Source organism: Corvus hawaiiensis, chromosome 19 (assembly GCF_020740725.1).
Source record: "Corvus hawaiiensis isolate bCorHaw1 chromosome 19, bCorHaw1.pri.cur, whole genome shotgun sequence".
Taxonomy (NCBI): domain Eukaryota; kingdom Metazoa; phylum Chordata; class Aves; order Passeriformes; family Corvidae; genus Corvus; species Corvus hawaiiensis.
In genome coordinates, this window is record NC_063231.1 from 1,446,790 (window position 1) to 1,463,262 (window position 16,473).

The following is a 16,473-nucleotide window of genomic DNA, read 5'->3' on the forward strand; positions in this document are numbered from 1 at the left end:
CCAGCGGTTGTGGGCACCTCTGGGTGCTCCTGGTGCCACCCTTGGGCGGGCAGCTGGCTGGGTTTGGTTATCCTGGTAGGAAGCTGAGAGTTAATGATTTGCTGCCCCTCCGTGCATCAGCAGCACGAGCTGTTCCTGGGCATTAACCTGCTCCAGTTGGTCAGCAGCAGCAAAACATTTCTCCCTCCTCATCCCTCTTCTTCTAATTAATTACGGGTGGATAATTCGGGTGCTGTAGTTCAGCTCCGGGTGGTGCTGGGGGAGGCAGAGGCCTGGCAGACGAGGCAAGGAAGGAGCTTTAAATGAGCCACACGCTCCAAAAATGAAGGGGAAATATCTGCACTGAGTGAAGTGTGATTGGATTTCATCCCTCAAACGAGGTGGCAGGGAGTGAAGGTGGCACCTCCTGCCTGGCATGGGGACTCCTGTCTGTCACCAGCCGAAGGAGAAAGTTCTGCAGAGGGGTGACCAAAGTGTCACCCGTGGCAGGAGGTCAGAGCTGACACGGCCCTGAGGTGCTGAGCTGCCCTTTCGCTGCTCCTCCAGCAGCACAAAGCCACCTCTGCGTGGTGCCAGAGGTTGGAAATGCTCTCTTGCATCTTAAAGGTCACCATGTTCAAGCTTCGTCCCCAGAGAGGTGTGAGAGTGAGGGCCCAGCCCCAGCCTGGAGGCTCGGCTCAGTGCTGGCTCTGTCCCTGCTGAGCTTTAACCCCCAAATCCCCCTCCTGCCCTTTCCTGGTGGCTTTTCAGCAGCCTCACAGTGCTGCTGGTGACACTGGGGCCGCTCAGCAATGACAAAGCCCTGACCAACACCCTCCTTTCCGTGGGGATTTGTACAAAGTCACCCCCGAGGTTCCAAATTCCAGAGGCAGAGCCCCGCAGGGCACAGGGTGCCAGCACTGCTTGTGCCCTAATAAATAATTCAGGCTGTGGATAAATAATTCAGGCTGTGATTAAATCAGGTGAGCAGCAATTTGGGGCTCTGAATTCCTTCTGCTTTCCCAGCACAAGCACTGCCGCTGCCGCTTCCTGTTGTAGGCAGGGTTTGGAAACACGGGAATCTCTGCCTCAATTACAGCCCCGTCCATAATTAGCACAGCCTCCTGCAGGGTGAGGACTCCTCGCGCTGGGGAGGGCGGGAGGTGCCGGGCTGGGAGATGCTGGGGATGCTCCGAGCCTGGGAAAATCGCTCCGTGCTCCTCAGGGAGTCATGGGATTGTTTGGGTGGGAAAGGACCTTAAAGCTCATCCCATTCCAGCCCTGCCGTGGGCAGGGACACCTTCCACTGTCCCCAGGCTGCTCCAAGCTGGCCTTGGACACTTCCAGGGATGGGGCAACCACAGCTTCTCTGGGAATTCTATTCCAGGGCCTCCCCACCCTCACAGGGAGCAATTGATTCCTAACATTTTATCGAAGTCTTCCCTCTTCCCCTTTCAAACCGTTCCCCCTTGTTCCTATCATGAGCTGCCTGTGTAAAAAGCCACTCTCCATCTTTTTTCCAAGCTCTTCTAAGGAATATCATCTTCTGGAAGTGCTTAAAAAGCACTGAAAGGGCTCCATGGGCTCTCTCCAGAGCTTTCTGTTCTCCAGCTTCCTCTGGCAGCAGCTCCTGGCTCTGGTGCCGTGTCTGCTGCTCCCTCTACTTCCTGCGAGCCCTCTGCCCTCCTACAGAGGCATCCAGGTCGTTCCCAAGGGTTTTCCATCCTTCCAGTGCCTTTGTAACACTTCACACAGCTCCACATCCCTGGGAGGGGCCGGGATGCAGGAGGGAGCTCCACTCTCACCTTGTTGGGTCTCCGAGCTGCCCGAGTGCCTCTGATGGGCTGGAGCTGCTCTGAATCCTCACTCCAACCCCAAACTCTTCCTAAATTCCCTTTCTCTGGTGGTTAAACTGCTCCCAGGCGCCATCCCTGCTCTCCTCCCGTGCCGGCGGGGGATGAGCTCCCCTTTTATCACCAGCAGGGAATTGTTTTATGGACTTTGAGCCCTTTTTAGTGCTCAGCTGGTTTGGTCCTGGCAATGCCTTTGGCTTTGTTTCCAGGCTGGGAGCAGCTTCTTGTGGAGGGGGGAGAACGGAACCCCCAGCCCAGCCTCCCACAGCCACTCTGTGGTTGTGGGGGAAAGGTTGGATAATTTGCTCCAAAGCCAGGAATGCCAATGGAAAGGATAAATTGATAATGACAGGAGATGCCAAACTGCAGACTCTTCCTGCTAATTAATATTCATTTATGCCGGGTTTAGTGGAACATTAATTATGGATTTAATCAAGCCCTGTTTATTCTGGTTTAGCTTTGTACCTTGGGTGGCTGTTATGCTGAAGACTTCAGATTAATTAAAATGTTACTGGTGTATCACAAATAACAATTAGCGAGGTGTGAGCTGCGCAGCCTTTCCCTTTGTGCTGCCGTGGCAGGGGGAGGAGAGCCTGGCAGGGCCGTGGGACCAGGGCCGAGTCCTGGGAAGCTCCCGGGATGCTCCCAGAGGGCTCTGCCCTGCGCTGAGCTCAGGGTGCGTGTGCAGGCGGGGATGGCTCTGCTGCCTGATTTCGGGGGCTCCCCCAGAGTAGAGATGCTGCAGGAGCCCCTCGTGCTCGAGGAGAGGACCAAGGCCGTGTTCTGCTCATCTTTCTGCCCTGGGGCTCTCCCTGGAGTCTCAGAATTCCAGAGCCATTGAGGTTGGAAAAGCCTCCCAAGATCGAGTCCAAGCCGTGGCCGATGCCCACCTTGTCCCCAGCCCAGAGCCCTGAGCGCCTGGACACTTCCAGGGATGGGGACTCCTCCAGCCCATTCCAACAGTTGACCTCCCTTTCCATGAGGAAATTCCTGCTGCTGTCCACCCTGCCCCTCCCCTGGCCCAGCCTGAGGCCGTTCCCTCTCCTCCTGTCCCTGTTCCCTGGCAGCAGAGCCCGACCCCCCCGGCTGCCCCCTCCTGTCAGGGACTTGTGCAGAGCCACAAGGTCCCCCCTGAGCCTCCTTTGCTCCAGGCTCAGCCCCTTCCCAGCTCCCTGAGCCACCCCTCAGAGGGCTCACAGGGATCTTGTGGGGACTTTTGGTGACTCCAGCAGACCTGAGTCCCTTCCCAGTGTGTGGCAGTGAGGCGGGGAGGAGTTGCAGGCATTTGTGGTGATGATTCCCTGCCTTGCTTCCCCCTGGCTGTTGGGAAATGTCTGTCCCCCACCCCCAAAATCTGCTCAGGTGACAGCAGGGACCTGGCTGGAGCTGCCCCATCCCTGGGAGCATCCCTGCCTTGGAGCATCCTCCAGGAAAGGCAGCGGGGCTGCTCCCAGGCAGGCACGAGGTGCTGCTTCCAACCCCCAGAACGTTGCCACGGAAACCTGAAATTCCCTTTCTCCTCAGTGCTGGGCTGGGCAGAGCCGGGTGTGCCCAGACGGGGCACAAGCCTGGGCCCATCCCAGCATCATCCCTTTGCTCCAGCCTTCGCTCCCTGCAGGGAAAGGCCTCACTTCTCTGCATCCAGCCCAACCCCTCCGCGTTCGCTCTCAGGTTCTGCCTCCACTGCTGAGCAGAGGGGTCTGGGAAGGAGCAAGGGGACGTGGCAGAGCCACCAGGTCACAGAGTGAGGTGACACTGACGTCCCCTGTTCACCCCCAAACCTCACAGGGCTCCACCTGAGGCTTGCTCTCCAGTTCCCAGTGCCAGAAATGCATCAACGAGCTGGGATTGATTTATTTTTAATGAGCAGGAGCGGCGGGAGGAGCAGGGCAGAGCGAGGGAGCCCAACACGGAACAAACCCGGCCGGGGACGTGGAGCTGCCGCGGGAGGAGGGAGGGTGGGAGGTGGCACCGTGGCCAGCAGGGACAGGAGGGGAGAAGGAGACACTTTGAGGTGGTGACAGCTCTGGGAAGGGTCACTGAGACTCCCAGGAAGCTGTGCTGGGCTGGGGGGAAGATTCCTGCACGCCCAGGTGACAGCATCCGAGTTCTTTCCCCTTGGGATTGCGCTTGGAGGTGGCAGCAAGAGGCTGTGCCCCGGTTTGGCACTGCCTTGGTGGCATTTTGGGGTCTTCTTTCTCTGCTGGCCCAGGAGGGAGAGATTTACCCCAAAAGCTGTAGGGTGGGGTCTGATCAGTGCTTGGAATGAGGGGCAGAAGGGACAACTGGGGTAACTGGTGTGGAGGAGAGGGTGCAGGATTTGCAGTGCTGTCCCCTGCTTGTGTTCCTGGCACCGGGCTGGCACCAAGGCACAGCTGAACCCGTAACTGGCAGTGGCAGTTCCTGGTGTGGGTGACACATTTACAGCAGGCACCCCCTGCCCGTCCCCGTGACGCCTCTCCGGTGACACCTCCCTCCTTCTGGAAGGTGCTGCTGCCGCTTTGTGTGATCCCAGGGAAGGGGGATGGAGGGAAGGCTGCCCCAAGGGCCGGGAAGTGTCACCCTGCTTTCAGCCACGCTCGTTGGCAGCTCTGCCCGGGGCCCTGGGGCTGGGTAGCGTGAGAGCCGCTGCCCTCCGTGTGGTGGCATCTGGCTGGGCACAGCCCCAGGAGGGACAGCTGCTGCCTGGGCCTGGGAGCTGCCTGGACGCTGCTGGTTTTTATGGCTTCTCCCAGCTTCAGCCAGTTCGTGTCCTTGCTGTGCCTCCTGCTCTGCAGCTGGCGGGGGAGCAGCACAGGGAGCTGTGCCTGTGCTGGGGGCTTTCCTCAGGCAGCTCAGTCCCTGAGTGGGGTGGGGGCACCTGGTGGGGACCCAGCATTGTCACCCCTTGGCCCAGTGCCCTGTTGTGGCCATGTCCTGGGGTGGACAGTGAGTGAATCCCATCCTTGGCTGTGCCAAACGCAGCTCCTGGCATTGAGGGATGCAGGGGTGGGATGCAGGTGAGGGATGCAGGTGTCACTGTTGTCAGGGTCCAAAACAGAAGGAATCTTCCCACCAGCGAGGAGGGAGCTCCCCAGGGAGCTGGTACCCCGATCCATGGGGTTTGACACCTCCCAGCTGAGCTCCCTCAGCGCTGGTGTCCCTGTGGTTGAGTCCCTGCGGTTCCCAGGTGGGATCCTGGATGCTGCAGCTCTCTACACCTCAGCCCAGCCCCACAGGGACAGGCAGAGCTCATCCCCTGCACCAGGAGCTGCTCCTTCCCGAGCTGGAGCCCATCCTGGGATGATGGTGGATTTGAGGACGGAGTGCCAGGGGGAAGAGAGGGGGCTGTGGATGGCAGAGGTTCCGTGCTGTGCTGGCAGATTGGAGTTCCTGGGATGGGAGGTGATTTCCAGGCTGGCTGCTTTGTCATTAGCAAAAATTGATTGGATTCATCCTCCTGGGACAGGCGCTCCCGAGCACTTGGCCTCCCGAGGGACGGGCAATGAGTGCCAGATCGCATCTCAATTATGAAGAGTGGTGATTATTGATATGAATATTCTCCCAGATCCATTCCAGGCTGGCAACATTCATTTGGAATGATGATGTTTTTTTCATGGAGCTGTTGAAATTGAGGCTGTTTTCCAATCGTTGACTTTAATGAGGATTTGGGAACCCACTGGGGCTCAGCAGAGCGTGAGAGCGGGAGCCATCAGCTGCACCCATTCATCTGCGCCTCGTCTGGGCGATGCCTCTTCCTGGAATTCCAACATTCCTCCTGCCCCTGCCGCTCGAGCTGCTGCCCTGGCTATTCCTGGCTACTCCTGGGCACTCGGAGCGCCCTCCACTCCCGCTGGAAGGGGTTATTTGTAGTAAGGAAAAGGAGGAAAAGGCTTCCCTGCAGCTTTGTGTTCCAAGGAAGATGCAGGTAAGGGAAGGTGCTGGTGGGTGCAGGGAGCACATGGGGCAGCAATTCCATGGAATTTCAGGGAAGTGGAGCAGAGTGCTGGCCCTGGAATGGGCTCAGAGGGATGGAAAGATGCACGTTGGAACAGCCATGAATTTTTCACAGCGTTTCTGCTCCGGAGAGAAAATCCAGCTGGGACGTGGCTCCCGAGGCCACTGCCCATCTCCGGGATAATTCCAGAGGGACCCTGTGGATGCGTCAGGGATGAGCAGGGACTGTTGGCCATGGAGCTGTGATGTGATGGCCCCCGAGCAGCCGGGGGAGGAGAGAGGTCGGAGGGGATGCAGCCCACGGAGACAGAGCCGGGAGCTCGGCTCCCTCCGGAACGTTCCGGCGGCAGTGACTCATCGGGATCAGGAGGAGGCGGCCGCTCTGGGAAAGGTCCCCCTGACCTTTCGTTAAAGCTCCCGTTAATTGTCACCTCGCCATCACACACTGGGACATTTTCATCCGCCCAGCACCTCGGTGGAGGGAAACACTCGCTCCGAGTCCTCGGGGTTCCGTGCAGGGAGGTGGGAAATGCAGGAAGAGGCACCGGGTGAGGGACATGGGTGACATCCCCAGGTGTGGGTGATGGTCTGAGGTGAAGGACACAGGTGACATTCTCAGGGCCCAGGTGACATCCCCAGCCATGGCTGCTGCCCTCAGGCTGCTTTTAGCTCCGTGGCCCCCGGCTCAGCTCCCTCAGGATCCCCTGCCCCTCCCATGTGGATGGAGGCTGAGCCTCTGGAATGGGAGCAGGAGCAGCCCCATGGGAAGGTAACTCCGTGCCTTCCAGGGTGGGAAGTTTTCCTCCCAGCCTCGCACTGTGAAGGGGGGACAGGGGGGTCTCTGGTGTCCCCCTGCCAGCAGCTCATCTGTCAGAAACTCATTTGGAGGCAGCCAGCGACAGGCACCGATAACACAGCGCTGTTTTGTCAGCAGGAAAGCCACCAAGGTGACAAAAGCCAATTAAATCCAGGATTTTCAGCAGCTGGAATGAAATATTCCGCTGAAATATGCATGTGGGAGCTGCTTGCCTGCCTTGTCCCCATCAGATCTCGGGTCTGTCACATTAAACCTCGCTGAGCAGTGGCCTGAGAAAGCATTTATGTGCTGGAAATGAAACTTTAAATATCTCTGATGGATTCAGGTGCTGCGGGGTCAGGAGAGTCCATTTCCAGCAGGCTCAGTCCCTGCCTTTAACTGAGCTCTGCTTTGTTAATTTGGGAAAGAGTTTTCTGCTTCCAGAGAAGCATTTCCAGGATGGAGGAGCTTTGGGATGTTGGACAGTTGCTTTAATTCCTTAAAATCAGGTGGAGGTGGAGTTGTCAGCTCCTGGTCAGCTGCTGGAGCTCCGTGGATTGGAATGAGGATTTTTTCCATGTTGTGGGAGGAGGAGGAAAGAGGAACAGGGTGGGATGAGGATGGGCTGGCTGCTGTGGGGTTAAACCAGGATTAGGAATTAGCAGGATTGCCTCCTGCCTCCCAAATTCCACCTGAATGCCCACAAACCCTCAGGCAACACCATGGGCTTCTCGTGGGCTGGTTTTTCCCTGGATCTGGTTTTTCCCTGGATCTGCTGCCTGGAGTTGCCCAGAGCCACCTGTGTCACATCCCCCTGGATTTGCCCCCCCTGGTCCAAACCCTTGGGCTGGGCTGGGTTTATCAGGCTGAGCACCCAGGTCTGGAAGTTTTTTCCAGGAAAAGCTCCTTGGAATTGCCTGGGAACTTTAAATCCCCTTTTTAATGTCACTTTAACCACACACAGCCACATTTAGGGACAGGGTTTGGTGGGTTAGTGTTGGACTCGATGATCCCAGAAGGATGTTCCCAAGTGAATTCTTTTATTCCCAAATAATTTGGGTTTTCTCCGTGTCCATTCTGCTGCCAAGCTCTGGAGAGCTGGGAATTGCAGGTGGTTGCTTTTCCAGGTGTTGGCTGCCCCTGGCATCACCTCCCTGCTTTTCATCACTTCTTGCACAACCCTGCCAGGACCCAATCCCTGGAAAACTCAGAGGCAAAGCTGCACCATCAGTTCTTACCTTGGACTGAGCCATCTGGGCACATCAGGGACCTTTGAGGTGTTTCAGCTTCATGTTTGCACATCCCAGACCTCAGGCACAGCTGGGTCAGTGCTTCAGTAACACCTTTAATGGATAAATTCCCATTTTTGGATGGGAGAGCCATTCCTGGAGCAGCTCTGTGCTGGATTCCTGCAACTCCCTTCCCGAAAATCCAATTCCTCCCTGTTTTCCCCCTGCCTGGCTGGGCTGTGCTTTCCTCCCGTGCCATCCCCACAATCCTTGATGGGATTTTGTCCCCAAAACCTCTTTTCCTCATGATCTTGGAATTACTGGAGTGCTTCCCATCGTTGCAGTGCCCAGCCGTGCTCACACCTTTTATTTGTGTGCTCCCTCAGGGCATTTTGGTGTAAAATAGCCCCAAAGTGGGTTTATTTTCCCTCTTGCCAGTGTTTTGGAGGCTGTGAGAGCTCTGGCTGTGCTTTCCTCCCTCCCTGTCCCACCATGTGCTCCTCCAGCAAATCCTGGAGGAAGAGAAGGGAGGAGTGAGGAATTCCGAGTGCAAATAATCGTGGGTGGGGCTGGAAAATGCAGATGGATCATTGGGATGTTGTGTTTGTGGCTGGTGGAAGGGCTTTGGGTTCGGGGCATCCTTAGCAGGGGTCTGGCCTCGTTTTTGGGCTGCTGCTGCTGCTGCAGGGAAGGCACAAACCAAGCTGGGATCCAGAATCCTGCCTGGCCAGTGGAGCTGTGTCCCGGCTGGTGTTGGGATGTCCATGGAGAGCTTCAGATCCAGCCTGGAGAAGACTCCAGAGAGAGCTCAAAGCTCCTTCCAGGGCCTAAAGGGGCTCCAGGAGAGCTGGACTTGGGACAAGGGATGGAGGGACAGGACACAGGGAATGGCTTCCCATTGCCAGAGAATGGAATTAGATGGGATACTGGGAAAGAATTCCTCCCTGTGAGGGTGAGGAGGCCCTGGAATGGATTTCCCAGAGAAGCTGTGGCTGCCCCCTCCCTGGAATTGTTCAAAGCCAGGCTGGACAAACCTGGGACAGCAGGAGGTGTCCCTGCCCACAGCAGGGGCTGGAATTTGGGGGATCTTTAAGGTCCCTCCCAACCCAAACCGTTTCCATAGCACGAAGAAAAAGCCTCTTGAAGGTGACTTTCACCTCCTCCTTCTGCTGCTGCAGTGGTGGGGACCTAAAAAGTGGAAAATCCCTGGAATCTGCTGATCCCAGAGCAGCAAATGGCAAAACGATGTTTCCTAGAGGGACCTGGCAAGGTCTGGAGGGAAAAAGCTCTGAGTGGCTGTGCTTAAACTCTCCGAGAAATCCAAACCTCATTACGGCAAGATTAATTTCCCGCTAGGAACTTAACAGCTCTTCCAGGAGCGGGATGAATTATGGATGAGACGTTGGCAGCTGGAGAACCCTCCTGGAGGAAGCCTCTTCCTCTGCTGAGCTCCAGAAATCCCTGTGGGAGGGGACAGTGCCACTGCCAGCCCTGGCCAGGGGTGGGCAGCGCTGTGGGATGTGCGGATGCTGCGGGCTTTGGCATCGCCGAGCGGGATTTGGCAAGTGCTGGTGCTTTGCTTCATGACAGGGATGCATTTTTTGGGATGAACTCCCTGTGTCCATGCTGGTAGCCACAGTCCTGCTCATGCAAAGGGGTTTCTCAGCATCCCAAACTCTCCTTTCCTCACCAAAAAAAGGCGTTTCCTGCTGTTAAATCCCTAATTCCTGCTGCTAAATCCATAATTCCTGCTGCTAAATCCATAATTCCTGCTATTTTCCCCCAAATTCTGCAGGCACTGACCTCTGCTGAGCCGTGCTCCCCTCACCTGCCCTGAAATCCTTTGCAGGCAGAAGCTTTTGACAAATCCTGCGTTTCCTTTCATTTCTGCCTTCCCTCCAAACCTGAGATTTTTGTGGGATTTGTGAGTCGCTTCTCGTTTTCCCATTTCCACGGATCCTCCTTTTCCTCCTCCTCCTCCTTCTTCCCTGCCACGCTGCATCCCCACAGGAGTTTCCTGCAAGGGTATTTTTACGGAAAAATTCCTGCAAATGTGGTTTTTTAGGCAAATTTCCTGCAAGGATGCTTTAAAGGAAAAATTCCCATGAGGTTGTTTCTTAGGAAAAAATCCTACAAAAGGGTGTTTTTCAGGCAAGGTTCCTGTAATTATATATTTTTTTAGGCAAGATTCCTGCAAGGATAGTTTTTTTTAGGAAAAATTCCTGCAAAGATATTTTTTAGGCAAAAAAAAAAAAAAAAAAAATCGGTGTATTTTGTAGATTATCCTCATCCAGGTCTTTGGTGTCGGGGCTGGTTTGGATCTGGCAGCACAGGGAAGCATCCAGGTGTCCCAGGATCATCCCAAATTTCCCCTCTAGCACAGTTATCCTTTCCAGACTGAGGGTTTGAAGCCTTTTTTTTTTTTTGAAGGAGCAGGGAGGAAAACGCCTTTGTAAGGATCCCTGAGTGAGCACGGGATTAGGCTGATCCCTGGTAATGCCTCACCGGGATAAAGTGCCTGGGACTGTAAAGCCAAGGAAGCCCAGGAGAGGCAAAATCCCTTTGTTTGGGTTAAATGGAAACGTTTCCCTGGCGGGGGCTGAGATTGGTCATTTCTGACTCTTTGTTCTGCCAAGAGGAGCCGAATGAACTCATCCGGCGCCTTCTCCATGCGAGTTCTCCAGATAAGCGGGATGAGTGGAGCCTGTCCCGCTCGGGCAGCAGCGGCAGGAGGAGCTGACAGCTGCTGCAGAGGCTGAAACCCTTGGGAAAGCCCTCTCTGATGTGGGAAGTGGGATAGGGATGCTTTCCTTTCACTCTCTCATCCCAGGCTTGAGGGGCTTTTGTCCCGCAGTGCCTGTGGGAAGTTCTTCACTGGCTCAGGATTTAGATGGGATTTTGGGAAGGAATTCTTGGCTGTGAGGGTGGGGAGGGGCTGGGATGGATTTGCCAGAGCAGCTGGGGCTGCCCCTGGATCCCTGGCAGTGTCCAAGGCCAGGCTGGACATTGGGGCTGGGAGCAGCCTGGGACAGTGGGAGGGGTCCCTGCCATGGCAGGGTTGGCACTGGATGGGCTCTGAGGTCCCTTCCCACCCAAACCATTCCATGTCCTGTGTCCTGTCCGTGTCATCTCCGTGTCCTGTCCGGGGACGTGGGGACCTGGCCAAGGCCCGAGGCTGCCGTGTCCCCTCCTCCTCCTCCTCCTCCTCCCCCTGAGCTGATTCCCCCCACGCTGCAGCTTCTCCCCGAGCAGCTCAGCCCTTCCCCACGCACCATCTGCTGGCTTTCATTTCCCAGGATTTGTGATCCGTGCTCCCATCAATTGTGAGTTTCCCGCTCCGCAGCAGGGCCTCGGCGTGGCCTTGCCCCTCTGTGAGAACTATTTCTGTTCCTCACACGAACCATTTAGAACGGGAATCATTAAAAAGGAGCTTTTTCCCTTTGAATTCTGCTCCCTGGGCGAGTCACTCTTCCAAAGGGATCTTTGGGAAGAGCGGTGCCAGGGCTGATTTTGTGGAGCTCCATGGCTGGAAATGCCTTTTCCAGAGCTGTGCCTCAGCTCTGCTGAGCCCTCAGAACATCCCCAGGGCCACCCCAGCCCTGCAGGGCTCGGCCCCTGCCCTGGGTGCTCCCTCATGTCCCAGCCGGGTGATCTGGGGACAGTGGGAGCTGTTCCCAAGGAACAGGTTTGGGTCCATAGTGGGAATTCCCCGGGCAGTGCTGGATTGAATTCACGTGGATCCAAAGGAGCAGGATCCTCCTGGGCTGGGGTCCTGCTGCCTGCCCACCCCAGTGCTGCCACCCATGGAGCACAGCAGGAGGGATGGGCTCAGGGCTGGACCTTACTGGTTTTTCCTTGCTGTTCCAGAGGGCCTGGCAGTGGGAGTTGGATTCGGGGCCATTGGAAAATCCGCGTCCGCCACATTCCAAAGTGCCAGGTAAGGCCAAGTCCTGCTTTTTGTGTACGCCTTTGCCCCTGGAGCTTGGCTGTCCCACCGTGTCCCGTGCCAGGGGCGTTGGAGATCCATGGATCCATGACGAAACTTGCCTGGAAGCACGAGGCTGGCAAAGGGAGCGGCAGGAATTCCCGGTGCTGCTGCATTTGCCTCGTGCTGCGCTCCTCGGACGAGAGAAAAGCTTTCTGTTGTTGCTGGTTCTGCAGTGGTTCCGTGGTTTTGCCTCTCTGGGATCACTGGAGCTGGGCAGGAGGCAGCTGAGCGTCCCAGGGTGCTGCTGGAGGCACACACAAGGATTTTGGGGAGTTTCTCTCTCTCCCTTCTCCCCGTTAAACGTCGCTGGGGATGCTCGGCTCAGCACCGGCTGCGCTGGGGGAGCTTTGCCTGTGGGGAGCTGCAGAGGGAGGGCAGGAAAAGGGGATCAGGCTGGAAGTGGAGATGTGTAAATCAGGTGGAGGCAGAGGGAAATCTCAGCCGGGTAAATCCCTTTCCTTGGAGCTGGCAACAGGAATGGTGGAGTCTCCACCCTCCTCTTCCCAGGGCCCCTGCCCGGTGTCTCCGTGGCTCCCTGCAGGATTCCTTCATCTCCTCCTCCTCCTGTCCCACTGAGCTGGGAGCAGCCCTGGTTCTGCTCCTCATGGAGCAGGCAGGATCCCTGGCACAGGGAAATGCTGAGATTTTCCCTAAAAGCAGCATCCCCAACGGGTGGGAGCAGCTGCTGGAGCTGCTGGGAAGCATCTGGTGGCTTTGTTTCCCATTCCTGCCAAGCAGGGCTGCAGGATTCTGGAACTGGTGGCAGTGAAGGCTCTCGGTCCCCTTGGCATCCCAGGATCCCCGATTCCTGGCATTCCTGCTCCAGTCCTGGCAGTGCTCCCAGGAAAACCCTTCTGTGCTGCTCTCCGGGACTGCTGTGAACTCGGGGGGATCATCCAGCTCCTCCAAACTCTGGGATTTGGGACATTCAGGATGTCTCCTGCTCCTCCAAGCAGGAGCACAGCCCAGGTGATGACAGCACCCACGGCCCCCGGCAGAGCTGGAACTGGGGTGGAGAAATGGGAGAAAGGGATAAATCTGGAGTGGAGCTGGAGGAGCTGCCGAGGCTTTGGAAGAGCTGCTGGCACCTCTTGGTGGCCGCCTTGCAAACGGCACCTTCCGAGCTTTTCTCCTCCTCCTTGGAATTCACACCTGCTGCCATGGCTCAGTCACCTCGTTCCTAAGGAGAACAGGATTAGATGGGATTTTAGGGAGAAATTCCTGGCTGTGAGGGTGGGCGGGCCCTGGCACAGGGTGCCCAGAGCAGCTGTGGCTGCCCCTGGATCCCTGGCAATGTCCCAGGCCAGGTTGGAGCAGCCTGGGGTAGTGGACGGTGTTCCTGCCCATGGCAGGGTTGGTCTTTGAGGTCCCTTCCAACCCAAACTATTCCACAATTCCTTCCGAAGGATCTGCGGGGTCCCAGGGCTGGTTTTAGATCCATCCAGGCTGATTCTGCACCTCTCCAGGCTGTCCAGCCCCTTCTGTGGCCAGGCACAAGCTGTGCCCCACAGAGACCCATCCCAACGCTTCCATTCCCAATTCCCTGCCACATCCCTGCCTGAGGGGACCCTGGGCTGGCCCAGGCACTTGGATTGCCACAGATCCCAGTGGGAAAAGCAGGATACGCTCCAGCTTTACCCACCGCATTTCCCTAACCTTCGGAAATAAAAGGCTCTTCATGAACCCAGGAGATGCCGGAACAAAAGGAGTTTTTTCCCCCTCAGCTGCTCCCTGGAAGCTGAGGAGGCAGAAGCAGCTGGTGCTTTCTCCGGATTTCCAAGGGCATTAATCATGGGAGATGAAAGGTGGCATCTGCACCAGGAAAATACCAATGCAAATGCAGCCAGCTGCAGCAGGGGACAGAGTCACTCCAGTGCCACCAGCGTGTCTGTCACTGCCAGCTCGGGGGGACTGGGAAATCATTCGGGAAGCTCCAGGAGGCTTCGAGGGGGTTCCTTGGTGTTCTGGAGGTTTTAAAAAGAGCTGGAATTGTATTTAATGTGAGAGATTGTGCTGGCTCTGGACACATCCAAAGGGAAAGCTGCTCCCAGGCCATGGCTCTGAGGGGACACTGAGGACACAGCTCTGAGGGGACACAGCTCTGAGGGGACGTGGCTCAGAGGGGTCACGGCTCTGAGGGGACACTGGGGACACGGCTCTGAGGGGCCACGGCTCTGAGGGGTCACTGAGTCAGGATCCCCCTCCCATCCATTCCTTTGGAACAGCATTTTAATGGAGCAGCTCCGGGACTCAGTTTCCCTCCTCCATTCCCCTTTTCCCTCCCCCTGGGTGTGACTGAAGCCTGCCAGCACCGGGCTGAGCCTCGGGGGAAGGCTCACTCCTGCAGCCCTGGGCCTCCCCACCCTCACGGGGAAGAATTCCTTCTCAGTACCTTGTTTGGATGAGGGTAACGCCCTGTTCCCGACGCTTTGCGGGGATCCCGAAGGGATTTTCCAGGGCTGAGGACTTTTCCCTGTGCTGGTGGGCTCCAAGAGAGGGTTTTGCACAGGGGTGTGAGCAGAGCAGTGCAGCCCCTCAGCTGAGGGTCCCAGTCAGGAGCACATCCCGGGATTTGCTCAAAACCCAGAAAATGACAATTAGGAAAGGGAATGTCACCTTTTAACACAGCTGGAGCTTCGATGTGCTGGATCGGCGCTGCAGGGATTCGCCATCCTGCCCATCTCCCGGCTCATCCCGGCGCTGCTCCCGGCCCTTCCCGCTCTCCTGCGCGTTTCTTTGCTGCCACCGGGTGTGCAGGCTCTGTTCCTGCGGGCTGGCTGCTCCGGGATCCTCTGGGAGCTGCAGCTGGATCCGAGCCCCTGGCCCGGCCAGGAGAGAACCCACCTGGAGCCTGAGAGGCTATGCCAGGGCACAGGGAATGGCTCCCCACTGCCAGAGGGCCGGGCTGGATGGGATATTGGGCAGCAATTGTTCCCTGTAAGGGGCTGGGATGGAATTCCCAGAGAAGCTGTGGCTGTCCCTGGATCCCTGGAAGTGGCCAAGGCCAGCTTGGACGGGGCTTGGAGCAGCCTGGGATGGTGGAAGGTGCCCCTTTTGGGGTGTTTTCCACGGGGGCTGAGCTGTTCCTCGTCCCCAGGCAGGAGCATCCCTCACTGCTGTGGGGCTGTGCCGCTCCTGCCCCGCTCCGTGCAGGGATGGGAACATTGGGAAGTTCCACGGGCTGGAAACAGCAGCTCGGGACAAAGGGCTGCGGTGACAGGAGAGGAGCCAGAGCCAGGGCAGGGCCAGGGCAGGGCCAGGGCAGGGCGAGTGTGCCCAGGACGGGAAGGTTCCCTCCAGATGGGAGCGGGGAAGGCAGGAGCTGCTCCTGGCCGCCTTCCAGGCAGGAAGGTAAAGAGAAGGGCAGCCACGGCTTAAAAAAGCTGCGCTCCCTCCCCCTGTTCTCCCTCTGACCCGCGGGGGAGGGGTCGCTCCCCTGCCCTCCTCGTGCGGCTGCTTTAACAGGAACCAGATGGGGCTGGAGCTGCTGGGAGCAGCACGGGCGGAGTTTGTGCGTCCCTGGGCTGCTCTGGGGGCACAGTGGGCAGGGGACGGGCAGGGGGACAGGCTGGGGACAGCCGGGGCTGTCTGACCCTGCTCCGCTTTGCCAGCGGCTTTCCCAAGGCTGGATGGAGCACAGGAGAGGCGCCGGGCCAGGTCCCTGCTGCTGCCTCTCTCTCGTGTCTCCCTTTCCCCAAGTCCCTCCCGTGTCTGTTCGAGGGTGGAAGCACCACCAGGGATGCCTGGGGTGATCCTGAGCCCCTCATCCCATGGGCTGGGACGCTGGGAAGCTGTGGGATGATATCCAGGGCTGGCAGGGAGGGGATCCCACCCAGGCACCCAGGAGCCTGCAGCATCTCCCCTCCCGCATCCCGTGTGGAGCTCAGGGCTGGAAGCCCGGGATTAGAGGGGGAATGGGGTCCTTGGTCTCTCTTTCCCTCTCCTTTTCCCATCGCAAGCTCTTCCTTCAAGGATCCGCACAAGGGGATGAATATCCCCCTTCCCATCCCACCCTGCATTGTGGGAGCAGGGTGTGATCCTGAGGGATAACTGGGATGCAGGAACCTCCCAAATCCTAAATCTGCACCTCCCGAATCCCACAGGAGCTGTTTGCTGTCTGCAGGAGCTCATCCCTGTGCTGGAGGCGAGCACACAAAAGCCAAATCCATTTCCTTATGGAGCGTTGCTGCTTCCTGAGGATTTTTTTCCTGTCGAGGAGAAATCCGCCATAAAATGAATTTCCTTGGGTGGGATTGCAGGAGCTCGGGAGCGTGCCTGTGTTATGCTGCAGAGGCAACAGAAAACTGCTGGAAAAAACCTGTGCCAGGGAATTTGCTTTTAACAGGAGAAAGATTTGGAATGTGTTTGAGACACCCCCTGCCCTGAGGAGGAGGATGAGGGGGATGGGACAGTGCTGGACCTTGGCTGGCTGATTTGGGCAGGAAAAGGGAATGTGGTGCTCAGTTAACTTGGAACCAGCTGGAATTCTCTGCCAATCCCTGTCTGGGTGATCTCCTCATCCATAAGGAATCGCAGCTCCGTGTTTCCAGCAGGTGGGATAGATATTCCCTGCACCCCTGGCTGATTCTCTGGCTGCCAGCCGTGGTTTTGCTCTGGCTGAGCTGTTTTCGAGCTGGGATGTGAAGGCTGCGCTCCAGGGATGCTCTTCCAGTGGGAATATCTCTGTGGGTG

The 16,473-nt window shown here is 57.3% G+C and overlaps 1 protein-coding gene across 1 annotated transcript in view; it reads left to right on the forward strand.

The window, feature by feature from the left end:
- Window positions 1-16,473, forward strand: part of SLC39A11 (solute carrier family 39 member 11) — a 71,234-nt gene that overhangs the window by 40,999 nt on the left and 13,762 nt on the right. The window contains 1 exon segment of the mRNA XM_048323782.1: window positions 11,661-11,730. Within this exon segment, the coding sequence (XP_048179739.1) occupies window positions 11,661-11,730 (70 nt within the window).